The 21,445-nt window shown below is 28.5% G+C and overlaps 1 protein-coding gene across 1 annotated transcript in view; it reads left to right on the top strand.

Annotated features, from left to right (window-relative positions):
• Nucleotides 1-328: 328 nt before the first annotated feature.
• The window catches only part of LOC100214999 (abnormal spindle-like microcephaly-associated protein homolog), a 106,177-nt gene continuing 85,060 nt past the window's right edge, over nt 329-21,445 (top strand). Inside the window, exons 1-4 of the mRNA XM_065790353.1 lie at nt 329-978; nt 17,760-18,231; nt 19,064-19,201; nt 21,197-21,271. Of these exons, the coding sequence (XP_065646425.1) occupies nt 538-978; nt 17,760-18,231; nt 19,064-19,201; nt 21,197-21,271 (1,126 nt within the window). The 5' untranslated portion in view covers nt 329-537. The remainder of the gene's footprint in view (nt 979-17,759; nt 18,232-19,063; nt 19,202-21,196; nt 21,272-21,445) is intronic.

The following is a 21,445-nucleotide window of genomic DNA, read 5'->3' as shown; positions in this document are numbered from 1 at the left end:
AACCAAAAGTTTTAGGTTTCGATTTTTCTATAATCTTTAATAACTCTGCCGTTTCTTCAATTCACACAAAAGTCTTTCGTCTTTTATTTAAGAATAAAATATTATGTTTTGTATGCCCAAACAATTTTTTAAAGGACTTTTAAAAAATTTTGAAAAGTCCTTTTAAAAAAGGAGGGTAACACTAAAAGTTTACCGCAATGGATGACACTAACCCCAGCGACGTCACTGGCAGAAAAATTTGCCAACATTTTCTGTTGATTTCGACCGATGTTGCTGGAAATTTGTGAAGCCCGGATGTTAAAGCTACGTACGATACGGAACCCGGTCTATCAGTAAAATGACAGTTTACGGAGCTTTAAATCGCTACGCGATAAGAGTCTTGTGGCGGTTTTATTTAAATTCAAATTCCAGTGAAATATTTAGAAAGCGTTACATATCTGTTGACAATTGTAAAAGAATAGTTTTGAAATGTTTCAGTAGATTTTAAAAAGAGTTTTACCATCGTACTTAAGTAGATTGGTTATGCCATAATCTTAGATGATTTCTTTAAGTTCTTCAAGAGTTTTTCAAGATGAAATAAAAGAAAAATGGGAATCTCCAGCTCGACTTCTAGTAAAAAGATTTGCTAAATGTCCACGTTTAAGTTTTAACAAAGTTAAAGTAGGTAGAAGTGGAACATTGGATCTTCTTATTGAAAATCCTAACGACTTTCTTGTTTCATTGACTACAGATCAGTTTTCCGTTGAAACTTCGTTAGAAATTGTTATTAGCCATGATGTTTTCTTAAACAATGACAAAACTGTCACGATTGTAATACCAGAAAAATCTTTTAAAGTACTAAAATTTAAATGGAGTCCTAAAAAAGCAGAAAAAGTTAGGCATACCTTGTTCTTTAGATGGGACGAAGGACCTAAACTTCAGGTAATATTGCTTGGAACTGCAGAAGACACTGGATCAACAAGAACAAATAATAGCAAGGTTATTAATTTTTCAAATGTTACAAATATAATATGATTTGTATACTTTAATTTTTAAATTCAGGCATTTTTTTTCAGAATAAAAATCTTTTAAACACACACATGTACACACAAATGTGTCTGCATTAAAAAATTGTACAATATCTGCATTAAAACATAGTTAATAATAATGGTATGTTTTTGGGAAATAGTAAAACTAATTTTTCGCCAGACCACTTCAAAGCCACTTCCAAAGCTAAAGCTCTTAAGGGTTTTTTTCTAAAATCTGCTATTTTATACTTATAAGTATAAAATAGCACATTTTAGAAAAAAACCATAAAAGGTTTAGCTAGCACTATGTATATATATATATATATATATATATATATATATATATATATATATATATATATATATATATATATATATATATATATATATATATATATATATATATATATATATATTTATATATATATATATATATATATATATATATATATATATATATATATATATATATATATATATATATATATATATATTTCTAGCCATTCCACAAAATTTTTTTTGTCAACATTTTTATATATGATTAACATGGTTGTATAGAGCTAAATAAGTCTTAGAAAATGAGGGGTCTTTGAATGTTTGAAGTTAAGTGGACCTTAAGTTATTGCATTTTTTGTGTTAGAAAAACAGACAATTTTTCGACAAAACACCTCATACTCAAGTATAGATATTCAAATATGTAATGGGATCAAAATAAAATAAGAAAAGATCAAAAATCAAGTACAAAAATCAAAACAAACAATGCACAAATAAACAAAAAGCATAATGTACATAATTTCAGAACAAAAATCCTATGTACCAAGTCTTCAAGAAGATATAAATAAATACTTGATTTGAATATAGGAAAAAATATACTTTCTTTTTTTAAAGGGAACCTTTTTAAAAAAAGTGTTTTTTTTTTGTTTTTTAAATAAACCAACCTTCAGGTTTTTAAATGCTGAGAACTAAGAAATTATTTACAAAAGTTCTCCATTCCAATAAATTCTTCATCCTTTTTTTAATTACTATGGAAGTTTTCAAACAAGTTTGATGTGTTTTTTTACACAGGAATGCTTAACTTTAAAAACTTCCAATGAAAAAGTATAACCATAGCAAGCTTTTTTTATCAATAGTGGTCTTAAGATATGAATGGTATATAAGTGAAGCCATATAAAACTTACTACTTCCTATATGTGGTTGGACAGAAGTTGAGTCTAACTAATTGATGCAAAATCCCTCAAGATTCTAGTTTAGTTATAAAAAAAAAGATATAAGAGAAGTTTATAAAAATAATGTTTTTTTGTCAAATGTTTTTGTTGCACTCCAGAATTGCTGGTATAGCTAAAATTTAGCCATTGAACTATAATACTAATTGTTTACAAAAAATCTTACCTAATTATATATCATATTGTAATGCTGCAATAATACAAATTTTAATAATACCAGGCATTTTATCACCAATGCACATGACGTCAGGCTATTTCTAAAATCCTACAACAAAGTTATAGGTTTTTAGGTTGTAGCTATGCTATGTGGTTTTTTTTCTTTATTGAAATAAATAAATAAAATATAGTTATACAAAGTATATAATGCATTGCATGGATTATTAATAAGATAAATAGTATAAGGTATAGACTCCAACAGTTATGACACACTTAAGACACATAATACATATATGTCACACTTAGACACTCACTGACAGTGAGTGTCTAATTTTGTGTCGTAGAATATTTAGTGTACTCTATAGTCTATACTATGTTAAACAGATTCAAAAAATCTAAATATAAGGAGTTAAGAGTTATTACATATTTAGTATAGTAAGCTGTAGTTCCACATAAAAAACAACTGTTGTCAATTTTGTGTAAAATGTTGGTATCTTGTGAAATTCAACATAATTTACATGCAAGCTAAATTCGTTAGATATTTACAATTATATATTTTATACATATGCTATGATTCATAAGCAATTATATCGTGACACCAATTATTCACTTGCTATTACAACTTCACTTGTGACTTCTTATTGCAAATGATTTCCTATATTAACTTAAACTTTGTTTATTTCTGATAACAATCAATAAGTCATCGTCATCATCAGTTCACTCTTATTTTGTATTAGTATAGTTTGTATATGTATTGTATATGTTTGGGAATGCAGTAGAAGAGTTACAACTATCTTTTGGACTGACATACCAATAAACTGCCTTAAATATGCTGCAAGGAGCTTTTTTTGTTGTTCTTTCGACATTGACATTGCTCTACAATACCTGGCATACCTGCAGCCAAGAAATAGTAATATTCTATTATTCATAAATTGAAAAAACAAAGTGCTTTGAAATGTTGTATAATTGTTCATCTGAATTTTGTCTGGACTGAATTTTAAAAAGCAAGGTTTGATAAATAATCAGGATGTTATTTGGAAAAAAAACATACTAAAAGTTAATAAAATTCTTTAAAATTTGAAAAAGTGTTTAAAATATTGTCATTGTTTACAAGATGCTACTTTAATTGCTAGCAGGTCGTTAAAGCGAAAAGTTTAACAGCAACAAGATGTTAGAGCAATTTTTTTATTTAATCTTTTTTTTTAACAATATTGCTTTGTTTTTGTCTTCGTTTTCAAAATGTTCAATTAAATTAAATTTTTATTAATAATGTAATAATTAAAAATTAATAATTTGGTATATTTTTATATTATTAATTCTACTACTTAAAGTATATTTGAATATGTATTAAATTTATCGTTGTTTAAATTTTTAATTAATGATTATTGCATATTTACAGAAACCAGTATTTTTTTGCTTTAACAACCCTGAACCTATTAATTCACTTTGCTGACAAATATTATACTCAATGTAAACTATATCTATTAAGTTTTTTTGATTTCTTATTTTCCACACTTATATTATTATCAACCTTGACTATCATGCCTAGTGTTATTGAGTTTGTATCCACCAAAACTGTTGCCTCATAACCATAAACACTCCAAATCCTTATTGTAGGATCGTCATTATGTGTATTTTTAATCATATCATTCAGCATTTTTTAAAGATAATTGCATTTTATTTTTTCATCCCATATTTTTGTCTGGGTGTTTGTCGCTCTTCTAACATACGACAAAGCTACAAACAACCAAGGAAAAACTAGAAGATTTTATATAGTTTTTCTGCAAAATTACAAGATGTTACATCTTAGTGATTTTGAATTTTCACCAAAATCGTTATTTTTTCTCCAACACAACTTTTTATTTTTAATTCCAACTTGTAACCCTAGAACTCTTGCTCCTTCAGACATATGGTCCATTGGCTTACAATGTAGTCCATACATTTCCAAATAGTAAAAGCATGAAAAACAGGAACCATGTCTTCATTTACAAAAATATCATGAATGTATAATGAAGTTCCTTTTCACATCTTTTTGTCTCTATATGGAACTTTGTCCTACACTGATTTGGTTAAGGCTAGTGCTACGTTTAGACCAAATCCCTAATGTGTTAAACAAAACCTTTGTCCATGGTACACAACAGTTTGATAAGCCTAGAGTTCAGAAGCTCAAATCTAGTCTTGAATTTTATCAGCACACGCATATGTGTTTGCTGTAAATATTCAATAAATGTGTTCAGCTCCCTGGAATCTATTACTTGTTGACTGCCTCTCCATGTTTTAACTTTCTTGTGATTAACTGCTTGTAGGCTAAACAAATGAATCTGCGACAGTATTTTTTTAAAAATATTTTATTTAATAGTAATACAAAAAAGGTTTTAAAATGAAATAAACTGATCATCACCTTTATTTTACTATCTTCTAACTAAAAACTTAAGTCTTGATAATTGATGAGTGCTAAAAGAAAAATTTTTTTTCTTTTTTTTTTAAAGTTAACTTTTTGTTGAGAGGCATATTTTTTTGTGATCAAGGCTCACCATTCAAAATTATGCCACACTATTAGATTAATATAGTGCCAAAACTGCTTTTATTTATTTGATAAATAAAAAAACAGCAAATTCTTTTAGAAATATTGAGGTTGTACAATGACCCTAAGTAAAATTAATTTATTGGATTCATCTTTAAAAAAATACTTTATATATATGTACCTAAAAAAACAAATTTTTAAAAAAATAAAAAGTAAATTGACATTTCACCACAACTTGATCACGAAGCCTTCAGTATAAAATAGCATAAATTAACCTCTCGCTAAACTTAACTTAATCAAAAAAAATATCTGTGCATATGTATGAAATATTTACACAAATTATATATATATATATATATATATATATATACACTGCCGCTCATGGAAGTTAGGACAAAAAGTATTTTTTCAAAAGAACAATATTAAAATGCAACCCTCGGAATTAGGGTCGGCATTCGGCAATGCCGACCTAACTGCCGACCTGAAAGTGTTTGAGGTCGGCAAAAAATTGCCGACCTCGTTTCTATGTTTTACGGTTAGACCTTTGTATCAAATAATTTTTGCCGACCTGATGCCGACCTCTAAAAGATTGAGGTCGGCAAATTATTGCCGACCTCAATTTTCCTAATTCCGAGGGTTGAAAATGTAATTACTTTATAAAATTATTTACTTATATAAGTAAAATTTGTTTATATAAAAATATAAGTATATAGTATATATAAGTATATATATATAGTATATATAAGTATATATAAGTATATATAAGTATATATAAGTATATATATATAGTTTATATAAAATTTGTTTATATAAATGTTTATATAAAAATAAATCAAGTTAGATAAAATTTGTATCAAAAAAGTTCTAAATTAAGTTATTTTAATGTAAATATATTAAAATAACTAACATTTAAAATAACATAAATTGTACTCACAAGTAAAAGTCTTATCATTTTAAATAAATAAACAGAGAACGCAGAAACATATTAAAGGTAACGTATGAATCTGTATTTAACATTATCAACTCAAATCTTTTAAGTTTGTCATTTAACAAGTATTTCTATTGTTTACTGTGTTTTTGCAGATATTTTGTGTATTTTGTGATAGTGTTTTAAAAATTTCAAGTGCAGAAGTTCAAAGGTAAATTTAAAAATTATTTTTTTAGTGTAAATTTAAAATATTGAAAAAAATGAGCCTAAAGGTAAGCCAATGAGTGTTGAAAAAAGGACAGCAATACTCACTTTGTTTCAAGAAGGCTATACAGTTAGAAAAATAGCTGAAAAACTAAATCTGAGTAAATCAACAGTTAGCTATACGATTCGTCGATATTGAGAATCTGGAAGTTTGGAAGACAGAAATCGTCCAGGTCCTTCTCGCATAACAACAAAAACTGATGACCGACATATAAAAGTCATTAGTAAGCGTAATCGAATGTTAACTGCTCCACAAATAACAGCTACTTTCAACTGTGATCGAGAAAAAAAAGTTTCTGTCAGTACAATCAAACGAAGATTGCAAAAAGCTAATTTGCATAGTCGTGTTGCTATCCGAAAACCATATTTACGAAAAGTTAATCGACAGAAGAGATTCCGTTGGGCACAGCTCCACAAAAATTGGACGATGGATGAATGGAAACAAATACTCTGGACCGATGAGTCAAAATTTGAAGTTTTCAGAAATAAGCGAAGAGTTTACGTTAGAAGATCTGCTAAAGAAAAAATGCTAACTCCATGTCTGGTTCCAACAGTAAAACATGGTGAAGGCTCTGTGATAATTTGGGGTTGTTTCTCTCTGAATGGAGTGGGATATTTGCATAAAATCGATGGTATAATGAGAGCAGAACATATAGAGATATCCTGGAAACAAGTGCAATCCCTTCGGGACTTCGATTAATCGGAGATAATTTTATTCTGATGCATGATAATGATCCTAAACATACTGCATTATTATGTAGAAATTATTTAGAATCAAAAAAAGCTGAAAATGTATTACGTGTAATGACCTGGCCTCCCCAATGCCCAGACCTAAACCCCATTGAGTTACTATGGGATGAACTGGATAGAAAAATTAGAACTGCATGTCCAACATTAAAATCTCATTTATGGAACATTATAGAACAGGAATGGAATAATATTCAAAAAGAAACAATTAGAAAATTAATTGAAAGAATTCCGAGAATAGTTAAAGCAGTTATTAAATCAAAGGGTGGTTTTTTTGACAAAAAAAAAATCTAATTATTATAATGGTTTTTTTACATTTTTATTACATAAAACTGACTAACAATATATTTTATATTGAAAATGTATAAAAAATATAATTTTTATAAACATAAATTAAAAATTCTATAACGTAATTATATATTAATTTTGCTTTTTCGAAAAAATCTCTACCGTCCTAACTTCCGTGAGCGGCAGTGTATATATATATATATATATATATATATATATATATATATATATATATATATATATATATATATATATATATATATATATATATATATATTATATATCACGTTGTTAGCCAGGAAAAAAAGATTATACAGTGTTTTCGCGATATTGGGAATCTAGGTGTCTTTGAATTTAAAAAAAAGCAGGAAGTGGTCTTTGAATTAAAAAGGTTCAAAAAAAAAAAATTTATTTAAGAAATATTTTTTGGTCCTAGGGCAACCCCCAAATGATTTGACTGTAAAAACTATATAATCTTCTCAATCGATGATATAAGGTTTCATTAAGAGCAGAATATAAAGAAACAATTTTAAATAAACAACTATACACATTATTAATTAAAATATGGGTAAAAGCATAAAAGTTATATTTGAATAAATTTCAAAGAAATCAGACTAATTTTTTAAAAAATTTGGTAAAAAATTAATTAAAATGAGGTTTGCTCATTTTTATTCCTGGCACTGACCAGAGCACTTGTAAAGCTCTGTGCACGATAAATCTGAACGTTTGCATTTGCATTGTGTTCCGCAACTTTTCTTGCATCCACATTTTATTAATTCAAAGCATGATTTTGATGCCTCAGTTAGAGTTATCTACAAAGTTGTCATTATGTTATTTGTTTTGTTTTTCAATTTCAATTAGTAGCTTATGGGTAAAATCTGTTGTGGCACCAAGGATTGTCTCCATTTTGTCAGGTTAGATTATCTGACAAAATTTTTGTCAGGTCAGGTTATCTTGCTACTGGTAACATGTAACCCAGTGTAATCTGATTCATGTCCTGCTGCCTTGTAGGATACACCTTTTTAGGTAAAGGCTAGGAGATGCTAAGTCCCACTTAAAACACTCCCTGCCTTGTAGCTCTTGGTTGAGTAAAGGCTAGAGATGGTGTCTTGTAAAAAATACTCATCTTGGGCAGATGTTAAATGCATCCGATTACTGTCTTGTAGGCAAAGTTTCCTAGGCAAAGACTTAAGGGGTAAACAGATTCTATCTGTTGACCAGCCTCGCACCCCTTCTTTACCTCGCACCCCTTCCTCTATTAGGCTGGCCCAGATGTATTTTTAATACATTGTTTCCAGTTTAGGATGTTGAATGCTGGATCTTCTTGACTCAATGCATGGGTTTTGCTTGTGTCTCTGTTTTTATGACTAGGCAATTCATTCTATTATCTTCTAATGAGGCTACAGCTCTAAAACTCAGTTTTATGGTTCTGAGGCCGGCTGGTAGTCAAGTTTCTCGAACTCTGTGGTAGCTCTCAGAGAGGCTGATTCCATCAACAGCTGAAAAATATCAAAGTATTAACAGTGCCATGTTGCACATAGATGGTGTCCCTGTTTGTACTTTTGTTGTGCATTGCCAAGGCCACATTTGGAGCCCTTTGTTACGGCTTAGGGTTCATTAATAGTATTTAGGCAATTGCTTGGACTATTAAAGAGTGTACTGAGTACTATCTATGATTTGAGTCATGTCCTTTAACAAATTTAAAAATGAATAACAAATTTAAAAATAAAAGTACCAAAAACTATAAACACAAAAAACCATCATAATCACAAGTTCTCTAAACCTATCATTCACTAATATTCATGTTCTTCGAAGTAACGTTTCTTCTTTTGAGTCTTATCTCTTGCAAAGTTCACCAGACCTACTTGCTCTTTGTGAGACTAATTTGAGTTCAACTGTCTCATTTTGTGATCTCAGTGTTTATGGTTATCTTCCTTTAATTCGTAAAGACTACAATAGCCACTTGCTTGGTCTTGGGATTTACATTCGTAAGAATCCACCCATTTGTTGAGAAACTTGGTTTGAATCCACAGGCTATTCTTTTATGTGCTTTTGTTTAGCACCACTTTGCTATGGTCTTTCTCTTTGTGCTATATTGCTTTTCCTTCATCTCAAGACTGCACTCTTTTTGATGTTATTTCTGATCATATTGACCAAGCCCCCTCTGTTTATCCATCAGCTAATATTGTTGTTGTTGGTGACTTTAATACTCATCAAAATAAATGGCTTGGCTCTAGTGTCAGTGACTCTGCAGGCATTAATGCCCACAACTTTTACCTTTCTCAATCCCTAACTCAAGTAGTCAACTTTCCAACTCGCTTTCCAGACAATCTGAATCATTTACGTTCTCTACTTGACTTATGTCTTGTTTCTGATCCTAGTCAGTGCTTAGTTTCTCCACATTCACCCTTAGGTGCTTCTGATCACAGTTTGATCTCTTATCTATTATCTCATTCTTCTTCATCATCTGAATCCCCCTACCATCGTACCTCTTACAACTACCTTAAACCTAACTGGGACTCTTTCCATGATTTTCTTCATGATGGCCCTTGGGTAGAAATCTTTCATCTTCCTGTTGACAAATGTGCTTCTTACATAACTTTGTAGATTCAGGCTGGCATGGAATCTTTTGTTCTCTCTCGACGATTCCAGGTGAAGCCTCACTCTTCTCCATGGTTTTCCTCACATTGTGCTGCTGCAATTGCCATTCAAAACCATTACTTCTATATCTATCAGCTAAACAATTCTCCAGAAAACAGATGTCTGTTTATTACTGCTAGAAACCATTGTATATAGGTTTTGTCTAACACCAAAGCCTGCTGTTCTCAGGTCATGAAATCTTGTATTTCATCATAAAAATTAGGCTCTTGTGACTTCTGGAGAATCTTTAATAGTACCAATAATAAGGGCAAATCTGTAATTTCACCTCTCTTGTATGGTTTAGACTTTGTCACCTCACCTAAAGACAAAGCTGAGTTATTTTCTAAAAACTTTTCATCAATATCATCTCTTGACTCCACTAGTTGTGTTTTACCTGATATTGCTAACAAACAGGTTGATCCATTGCTTGACATTCGTATCACTCCAGCTTCTGTATCTATAGTGATTTCCTGCCTAGACTCTTCTACAGCTTGTGGCCTGGACAACATACCTGTTATAGTCTTGCAGAAGTGTTCTCCGGAGCTTTCGTCTATACTTTCAAAACTATTCAACAAGTGGTTATCAGAGTCTTGTTTTCCAGTCTGATAGAAAGTGGCATCTGTTATCCCTATTTTCAAAAATTCTGGAGAGCGATCCGATTCAACTAACTACCATCCCATTAGCCTTCTTCCTATCATAAGCAAGTTTTTTAAATCTTAAATTAACAAACACTTAATCTCTCATCTTGAATCTAATAATTTACTTTCTGATCATCAATATGGATTTCGATCTTCTTGTTCTACAGCTGATTTGCTAACAGTAATAACCGATAGGTTTTATCGGGCATTAGATAAAGGTGGAGAGGTGATCCTTTCTTTCCAATCGTAGTATAAAAGTCATCCTCGATGGACAGCACTCTTTTACTTATTCTGTAACTTCAGGGGTTCCTCAAGGTTCAATCCTTGGCCCTATGCTCTTTTTAATTTACATTAACAATCTTTCAGATATTCTGACATCCAAGGTGGCATTGTTCGGATTACTCTGGATATTATTTTCTATCTCTATAAATCTCAATTCCGGCCTTGTATGGAATACTGTTGCCATATCTGGGGCGGATCTTCTAATGATGTACTTTCTCTTTTAGACAAGGTGCAAAAGCATATCGTAAACATAGTTTTTATTTTTTTTATTTTTTTATTTTTAAACACACCTCTCCAAGGCTGAGAAGGCCACTACAGATGAGGAGGCTACTTAATTGTGGTTATAACCCTCTCTTAACTCTATAACTCCAAAACACGAACCTTGACGAACAAGGCCGATGCGCGGAGAAACAAATTGAGTTGGACCTGCTCTTGCAGCCAATCTCCAACCATTTTCACATCATCGTAATGTTGCTTCTCTTTCTCTTTTCTACAAATACTATAATGGGCACTGCTCTAAAGAGCTAGCATCTCTTGTACCATCTACTAAAATTCATTCTCGTATTACTCATTATTCAATTAAGTGTTATCCTTTTTTTGTGGCTGTTCCTAAATGCTCCAAAAACTCTTATTCGTCTAGTTTTTTTCCTTGAACATCAGTGCCTTGTAAAGTTTTTATCATGTAGCAAAATTCTAGTATCAGCTTCCACGTGTTTACAAGATGAGAAAGATTTTTAATTAAAATCTCTGAAATTAGACAAAACAGTTTCATCTAATGTTGTTACTAAAAGTAAGTCAAATGTTGGTATTTGTACAGAGTTTATTGCAAGCATTTTAAACAACTCATTTTTTCCAAATGGGAGTTGAATCAGAAACACATACCTTCACACCGTTTCCATGACTCTCCCTGGTTTGGTTTTTTAAACTACATTAAAATTAATGGTCAAACATAATGTCAATCTTTTTATTTCTTTATGTTTTGTTGATGTGATATTAGTTATTTTTTCTCGAAACTCAATTTCAGAATACTACTTGAGTTTATTGGATGAAATACACGAACAACTGCTCCTCCAACCTCTGTAGTGATATTTTCAGAAGTCAAAGTAGATGCCAAATACTCTTTAAGATGCTCCTATTTATTAGTGTTTTTGGAGTTTACCGTATTTAGATATTGCTGATGGATAAGTATGATTTTTATATCCAAAAAAGTCATCTAAATCTCTATCCCTATGTTGAGATGCAACATAAAGTTATGAAAACATTTGCATTTCTCTGACCATTACTGTTTTTAACCTTCCTTTTTTAATGTGGTAGTGATCTAGTGGTAGAGTACTCGCTTCATAAATAAGAGGTTCCGAGTTTGATCCCCACCACATCTCTGGTAGTACCGCACAAACATATTAAAATTTCCCATTCTGAAACTCTTAACAAGCAACAGGACTATTACTTGTAACTCCATAGCAGTAAGCCAATAATTAAATTGGATGTAAATTTGTTGATGGATACACAAGTCAAAGGAAGTCATAGATATTTTTTAGAATGCTTCAGTCAATAGTGAATATAAACCAGCTAACAAAACTTGTTATACTTTTAGTAAAATAAAATTACTAATTACTAATTAATGATCACTAATTAATAATAAATGAAGTTATAAATACTAATGCAAGTTAAGTCTATTACTTATCAAATAGTTTACTATTTAATGTTTATAGTGCAAAATGTACTCCATGCTCAGACAAAAGTTTATTTCATTCTACTTTAAATAAGTTTCTAGTTGTGCTGAATAGAGGTTTACTTTTATAGATGAATGAGGTGCTCACAAAAATTTTTTTAAGAATCTTGCTAAATCCCACTTGTAGGTGTCTATCAGAGCAAAACAGAGGTTAGAGTAACATGAAAGTAGTTTTAGATGTGTTATTTTTTCTATACTCAACTATATTTTTAGTTGTTATCTTATTTAAATTTTTGTATAAAGTATTTCAGTATTCATAAAATTAATAAATAAGTATTTGAAAAGTTCAATTTAAGAAATCTTTAATAATTTATTACCTCATTATCTCACTAAAATCATTAAAAGATATTACAAATTCAACTACTAGATTTGAGGAATTGTTTTTTTTTTAGGGACAAAGTTTAACTTTGTCCTAAAAAAAAACAATTCCTCAAATCTAGTAATAATAAAAAAGTATTAGTATTAGTAATCACTGTGACTGGTTTGAACCAGTCATTATATATTGGTATTAACACACTGTTAATACAGGTTTAATGCATTGTTAATAACAGATTTAAAGCAGGTTGTTGCTCAACCTGCTTTAAATCTGGTTAACTGATTGTGTGTTTACCAACTCGCTTGGGAAGCTGTTCCATAAATTAGCTGATCTGTTAATTAAAAAGTTTTTTTGACATGCCTGCTTGGTGATTAAATAAAATTTTATGAGAAGCATACTTGTTTAGTAATTTCTTTGACATATATAAAGCAGTGACCTCTCATTTTAATTTGTTAAAAACATAATCATAAGAATACAGTCTGAAAACACGTTTCTGTTGTTTTTTGATTTTAATTTTAAAATTACATGACAATCCGGCAAACCTGCATAAGTTTAAAAAATGGCAACTTTTAATGGTGATTTCGAGACAAATTTTGATTTGGAATGTCAGTTTGAAATAGTTGAAGAAGGATTTTTAAGCAATGACATTAATTTATTTTCAGATATAGATTCTATTGTTTTAATATTTATACAAAAAATGTCAAGCAACATGCATGTAATCAGTGTCCTAAAGTATACAAGACAGGTAGAGGTTTAAATAGACACACTGCACCGAAGCATATATTAGAAAACTTTGATAATTATTGTTTAAACATTTATAGTATAGTAACATAATACAGAAAATTTAAAAAATAAAATATCCCCGCTAAAACTGAAAAGCATAGTTAAAGAATGTGCAAGTTTATTTAAAAAAATTTTTTTTCAATTTAAACTTGATCATTGTTTTGAAAATTAGTCAAAAATATTTGTATTTCTTAACCTAAATAGCTAATATTTGTATTGAGTAAGTATTAGGCCTCTCTTGGGAACATTTAGCATGTTGTTATTATCATTTTATTATTGTTTTCAAAAATTCCTCTGTTTGTTTGGAACCTCAGAGTACCCACTTTCACCCCAATTCATATAATTTAAAACTAAATCAAATATATCAAATTTAATTTTAAATTTAAATTTGAAATTTAAAGTATTTATTGTTTTACTGCCTTGATTGGTTCCCTCTGAGGCTTAAACACAATAACCCTCTCTCTGCATAAGTGCAGATTAGTTATTACAAATCCACTCACCAACACATAAGTTTTTTCAAAATATTAAAACAAAAAAACTTTTAGTTAATTCAAAATTTCTTTGTTACACAACAATTTTTTTTTTTTAAAACTCGTGAAATTTAATGCTTATGGAAAAGAAAAAAAAAGGTTTAGGAGAGATTAAGACACAAATTCTGTACATTTTTGCTGTCTTAGAACTCCTTTGTATGCATTCATATATTTCTGGGTAAAATCGCATACCTGTGTACTTTTAGGTGCAAACTTTTATTGTAATCAGGCTTTAACAATTATCGACTTTTAAAAAACCTCCTAAATTTTGATTTGTCAAATAATGTTTTCTTTTATTTCTCAACATAGAAAAAAAATATAACTACTGTTAAAATATGGGCATATGACTGCAAGCCACACTAGAATTGTTTTATTCGTGTTCTGTAAAAAATTCTCATCCACCTTTTTATTAAGACTCCCCCCCCTGTTTATTATTATACTCCTTTTATTTCCACCCCCATTATACTAAGCACACAAGAGTACATACTTTATGGAAGACCCTTTATTATATAAAAAAAAAAATGAAATTCAGGGATATTTTTTGAAGAAAGATACATTGCCTTTAAGCCAATTCTTTATAGATACCATCATAAATGACAAATAATGCTTTTAAAATTTTGTGGGCATGAAAATAACCTTTTTTTTCATTAAATATGAAATAATTGCGCTCAATGTTGGTTTCTAATTTGAATGACTTTGACCAATTTTTTTTCTTTTTGGTAAAGAAATATTTTCAAAATATCTGTCCAGTAATTGGACAAAGTGAAAACTGTGACTTGATTGTATTGTCATTAAACTCAAAATCTCAGATAGATGGGTTATCTTTTCTGCGACAAATTACATGTTGCCTCCCAAACTCGTTTTCAAGATCATCTTGGCAGAATCATTCAGAGAAAACAGATTTAACACCATTTTAAATAAAAATTTCACAACTTCTTTAAATGAATGCACTGTAATTTGTAAACCTTCATAAGTTTGTAAAGAAATAAACATTTTTGATTTTGAGCTCTTTTTGCTGATCTATAGATTTCTTCCACAATTTAAAGTTAAGGAGGAAGTTATCTAACTAAGCAAATCTTGAATCGTCAACTTATTTATAAGGCTTTAAAAATGGCTTTTCTTTTGTTATATATTCAACATTGTTTTTTACATTTAAGGATTGAAAAGACATAAAATTTTTTGAAACTTTATATTTTTTCAATATGCTCAAAAAATGATCTTCAGTAAAGTGGAGGTCGCAAATATATAGGTTGAAAGAATCAATTTGTTTTTTCTCTTGAATAGTTATTTTAGTAAGGTCATTACTCCATTTTTTATTTACATCATTAGTTGGGGGAGGTACTTTGAAAATGCTGATACCTTAGTGTCTTCTTTAAGTTGAACAACCAAATATTGCACAATTAAACCAGACATAAAAAAAAAGCAATTTCAATGAAAACACTAAAACATCTTGATAAAATAACAGGCAAATGCTAACAACAACAATCTTTCTATGCAAGTTCGGAAGTCCGGAAATGAAAAAAAACAAAATGAATAAGTCAAAACATTTTGTATTGTTTGCATCCAAACTATATCTTTCTTATATTTATGTAAAACTAATTTTTAAAATTGTTTCTCAATTGTTGAAACCGTTAAAAAATTTAATAAGGTGAACATTGAAGGTGAAGGTTAACAAGTTGAGACCTTCTAAACAGTTCTCATAGTTGATTTTCTTGAGTGATGGTATTAATCGAGTTGCACGATGTATAACTTCTTTGCTCAGCATACTACCAAATACCTTTATCAAAAAGAAATTGACTTTAAACTGTTGTTGAAGCTGATTGTAAGTTGTGGCAATACACTAGAATGTTTTTTAGAAATTACCAATAGATTAGTATTTTTTTGACGCTAAAATGGCAACTTTGTTGAGAATTCTGAACTCAATGACTACATTTCCTTTCATTGATAGCATTATACTATGTGGTAATAGTCAGAAAGAACTTGGTGAAAATTCAGAATAAAAATTATATTTAATAACAATAAATTACAAACAAAAATTACATTTAATGAAGATAAATTACAAACAAAAATTATATTTAATGAAGATAAATTACAAACAAAAATTATATTTAATGAAGGTAAATTACAAACAAAAATTACATTTAATAAAGATAAGTATTTATTATTGTTCAATTCAAGTATTGACATTCAAGTATTGACACTGATTATTTAGGGTTGTCTTATTAATTGTTTGGCTCTTCTTTGGTCCTCACATACTTGTCTCTCATTAAGTTACCTCTACCTGATAATGCTAAGTCTTTGCAATGTATGATTAAAATGTTCTTATACTTTTCAAAGTTGATCACAGTGTTCATTTGGGTTTCATTTTTAATAATGTCCAATGCTCTTTAGGATTTGTATATGATCAAACAACATGAACAACAAAACAACATGATCAAACAAAATGACAACATAATACTTTGGAAAACAGCCTTGTCACCATAATCTTATGATATCCATTATTATTATTAAAATAGTGGACCAGATACAGTTATAATATGTTTTATAATATACAGTATTATCCTGGCTGATAAAACAGTGGACCAGATACATTTATGATAAATTCTATGATATCCATTATTATCCTAGCCAATAAAATAGTGGACCAGATACATTTACTTGTGCTTGATGTGCAACATTAAGTTCAAAAATTTTTATTTTTTTTCAATTTGAAAATTTTATTGACTTGAGTATGTATAGAAATGAAAGGACTAATGTCCAAACATTAAGGACCTAGTTAAGTCAACTCATTTGAATTTATATCTATCGATTTCAGATGCTTATTGTCTACTTCAACTCCTGAACAATAAATATTAATCATTGTATACAAAAGCTTAGGTTTACTCTTTGTCAATCATGTGAAGGATATAAAAACAAAAACATGAATTGTTCAGCTGATCTTTTTTTGTGTGTTCGATATGCCTTATTCATTCATTTATTCAATATATTCAGACTGCGGTTTCTTTTTTATTTTTTCTGATTAAAAATAGTGGTTCTTCTTGAAAAGAATTTTAGAAGATTGTTCATTAAAGATTCAAAGACTTTACTAATAGTAGTAAGAAGACTGATTGATCAAAATTGGAACCGCATTTCTCATTACTTGCTTTTAATTCTTGAGTTTAGCCTATATTGTAATGGAAAAATGTTTTGCCTAATACACTTTATGCTAAAAGATCTCTATTATGTACCCCTACTAATTTTAATCCACATGAATGTCTTTTTAACTTTAAAGAAGAGTATCATCTGAGTCCCCAATTTTTTTATGGCTCATTAACCCAGGACTTGTATTTATATATAAGAAAGGTTTCAAAATAAATATTAAGGCTGTAAATGAGATCCAGCTTAATGAAGAAGAACCTTACTATGTATATGAGAATGCCTAATGGTCACAAAGTGACCATTAGGCGTTTAGTAGACCTGTAATGGTACAGTGTCTACTAAACATCTTTCTTTTATTCAAGCAAGAACTAAAATACAAATCATTGACAATCTAGTAACAACTCATTAGAAGCAACATAAAATCTTAGTAGCTATCCTCAAAATCCTATCAGTAGCATTGACCCATGTTATATACACATATTTTCATATACATAAAATAACACTTTTTCATAAATTTAATAAATTTGAAACCATAAAGTTTTATAAATAATTTTTTTTTTCAGATATCTAAGGTTCTTTGCAACACTCGCAACTCTTTAGAAGAAAAGAAATCTAGTTTTACTCCACCAAAAGTTGAAAAATTATTAACAAATATGCAGTTAGAAACTTCTGCTCGTCGTACAACTTTTACAGTTGATAGCACCAGTCCAATCAAAAAGGTAGTAAAGAGAATTAATGCTGGTTCTTTGTCTCCATTAAGTTTTGATAAGTATGACTCTGTCCAAAAAGAAAACAAAGATCCTTTAAAGATTGGAAAAGTTAAAAAATTACCACTGAACAACTTGAGCCATAGAAAAATTGAAGACAAAAAAAGAGAAGATTTTATTGACTGGAAGCAAGAAAGTAAATCAAATAAACCAAGTTCAGCAAAGATTAATTTATTTTTAGAAAAGTCAAATTGTATAGAAAATATTTCAAGTAATCCAAAGCATTCTAATTATTTAAAACGACAATCTGTTTCTAGAACTTTACCTGGTAAGAGTTTTTTTATAGATTTTTAGGGTAAGAATTTTTTTTAGATTTAGATTTTTTTTCTAGATCATTTTAGTTGTCTCCTAAAGAAACTGAACTGAATCCTTTTGTATTCTGTTAACAAATGTACAAAACTCTGTTCCGCTTACAAATGTATAATTTTTTGAAAAAGCTCTGTTCTGCTAACAGATGTATAGTTTTTTGAAAAAAACTCTGTTCAGCTAACAAATGTATAATTTTTTGAAAAGAACTCTGTTCTGCTAACAAATTTGTTTCGAATAAATTATTTTGTAAATCTGTTTAATATTTTCTAAAAAAGTTAATGTAAGTTCTGGAAAAAATACATAAATTTTTTTTTTTAACAAAAACCATACATTTATTTAATATTTCTAGGCACAGCCATAAATTTTTTCAAGAGTTTTTATGGTTAATTTAATTGATCTACAATCAGGCACAATTAAAAGTTTTTGAAAATTTTTTGCGTGAGCAAGTACTGAAAAAAGTAAATTGCATAGATATAAAAGTAAATTACATAGATATTAAAGTAAATTACTAGTTGAGACAAAGAAATACAAGAACTTTATTATAGCATTAACTAAAACTTAAAAAAACATCTAAGTATAGTATATTTTAATTTTAAATAAACAAGGTTTATTTAAAATTAAAATATACTATACTTAGAACTATATATTCTTTTTAATAAGTTTTAATTTTAAAATTTAAAATATTATCATAATTAAAATTTTGAATTGTCAATATAAAAACTTTAATAACTAAATCACCAATTTGCAGCATCATCTTTGTGAGAATGCAGTGATTTTTTGTTTTTTTTTAGTAAAGTCTGTTCAAGGTTTGTCTGTTAGGAAGTTAAAGTTGACAGCTTCTTCAAAAGCAGATCTTCCACGTCACCCATTACCTTACGCTGCAAAGAATATGTGTTATGATGAGCGATGGATAGATAAGCAGGAAAGAGGTGATTCAAAATAATCTTGGACATTTTGTAACTGTTATAAATATTAATTAATTGTTATAAATTTTATTTAATTGTTATAAATATTACTTAATTGCTATAAATTTTATTTAAAAATGAATGATATTTGTTAATTATAATAAGCACTAATACTTTTATTGCAATACTTTTATGCTGCGGTATTTTTTTGTTGCAGTAGTTTTTTTAATGAATTTAAGTTCTAGTGGAAGAGTATGGTTGTATATTGATACCTGACCATTTTTAAGGGTACTAAATCCATTTAAAAAAAAAAAGAAATTAAAAATTTTTAATGGTCATTTTTTGATTGAAACTAATTTTTGTTTCCGTATCATGGGTTGCACTTTAACTCTGAGAGTCGCCCAACTCTTAGGGATTAAATTTTTTTTAATGAAAGAAAAAATGTTAGGGAATCTTAAAATAAAAGATGGTTTAAATTATTTCAAACATAATAAAGGTATATTATTTTTCAAGTTAGACCAAAGACTCCTTATATAAGGTCATATTTACCATTTATTCTATTTTTCATGTAAAAAAATATACCAGCAAATTTTTTTTAATAATATACCAAATACTTGCTGACTTTTGTTTTCAAATTTGTATATAAACCTCACAATAAAAAGTTATTATATATATAACCCTCAAAATTAGGAATTGAGGTTGGCAATAATTTGCTGACCTTAATCTTTTAAAGGTCAGCAAAAAAAAAAATTGATAGATAGGTCTTACCATAAAACATAGAAACAAGGTCGGCAATTTTTTACCGACCTCAAACACTTTAAGGTCGACATTGCTGAATGCTGACCCTAATTCTGAGGGTTGTATAGATAACCAAAAATTTTCAAGGATTAAAAACTTTTGAGAATCTTTAAATAATAAAAGTTTACAATATTTATTTGATTATAATAAAACTTTTGCAAAACTATGTAAGGAATGTTGTTGGGAGTTGTATAAAAGAATTGTTTAAGAATCAAATTTTTAAATAGCATTAGCTACAGACACTTCATTAGATGGTTTAATCACCTGATTTTTTACAGGTACTTGTACTTTAGAATGTAGATGATTTTTTGAATTACATTCATTTTAATTTGTCAGGATAGCTGGAAGCTCCTCTTTAGAATTTAAACATTTCTAATTTTTATTTTTTTGTTAAGTTTGCCACATGATTCTAATGCATCACATGGCCAAATTAAATAAAATTAGAAGTGTTTAAATGCAACTTGTTGAAAAAATTGTTTCAAAACTGTTCACAAAAATAAAATTTATAAAAAGTTGATTGATCAAAATAAAATAAATAAGTAATAAAAATAATATTGTTAAATAATATTGGTTAATATTATTTAGATTTTCTTTTTATCACAAATTTTTCTTTAAATTTCAATAGGACATTATTATCTGTTTTTTTTATTACTGAAAACTCAATAACACATTATTAGCTGGTTTTTTTTTGTTACTTAAACCTGAATAACACAATATTAGCTAGATTTTTATCTTAAGTTGTTTCTTCAAATCTCAATGACACATTAGCTGGTTCTTTTTATTACTGAAATCTCAATAACACATTATTTGCTGGTTTTTTACTGAAGTGTATGTTTTGTATTATTTAAAAATAAATTAAGAAGTAAAATAATTCAAAATAAAGTTTATTTTGTAAACATCTGATTACCCAATTTACTGATTACTTTTTACCCAAAAACCTCAGAAAAAAGTTAGTATTGTTCAAGCTAAAATTATTTGCTTTTCAAATAATTTTAGCTTGAAAATTAATGATAAATTAAGGTATACTAAAGCATATAAAGGCTGGCTAATGAATAAGTAATAATTATGGCATGAAGAATAAGTAATAGTTATGGCATGAGTGAATAAATTCATTATGTTAAAGAAGTTGAAGTGTTTTTTTACAAGTTAAAATATAAAATCTGTTATGTAATATATTCAAGTTTGTTTTTTTTAAATCAAATTTGATTTTTATTTATCTAGGTTTTACCAATTGGTTAAATTTTATACTGACTCCTGATTGCAATGACAATGAGGAAGACGAAAATGAACGAAGAGGTAACTCATTTTTTATTTAAACAGTCGCTGGAGACTAGAAATTTTTCAAAAAAACGAAATTTATTTTTTGGACTTCACGGCTTAATTTTTGGGATATTATCTCATATTTTAATGATTTATGGTATTCAAGCTTCATGAAAAAAATTTCACTTCAAATGTAAGTGTTAAACATCC

Source organism: Hydra vulgaris, chromosome 02, assembly GCF_038396675.1.
Source record: "Hydra vulgaris chromosome 02, alternate assembly HydraT2T_AEP".
Taxonomy (NCBI): domain Eukaryota; kingdom Metazoa; phylum Cnidaria; class Hydrozoa; order Anthoathecata; family Hydridae; genus Hydra; species Hydra vulgaris.
Note: the sequence above shows the minus strand (reverse complement) of the source record. Positions and strands in the feature narration are given on the sequence as shown.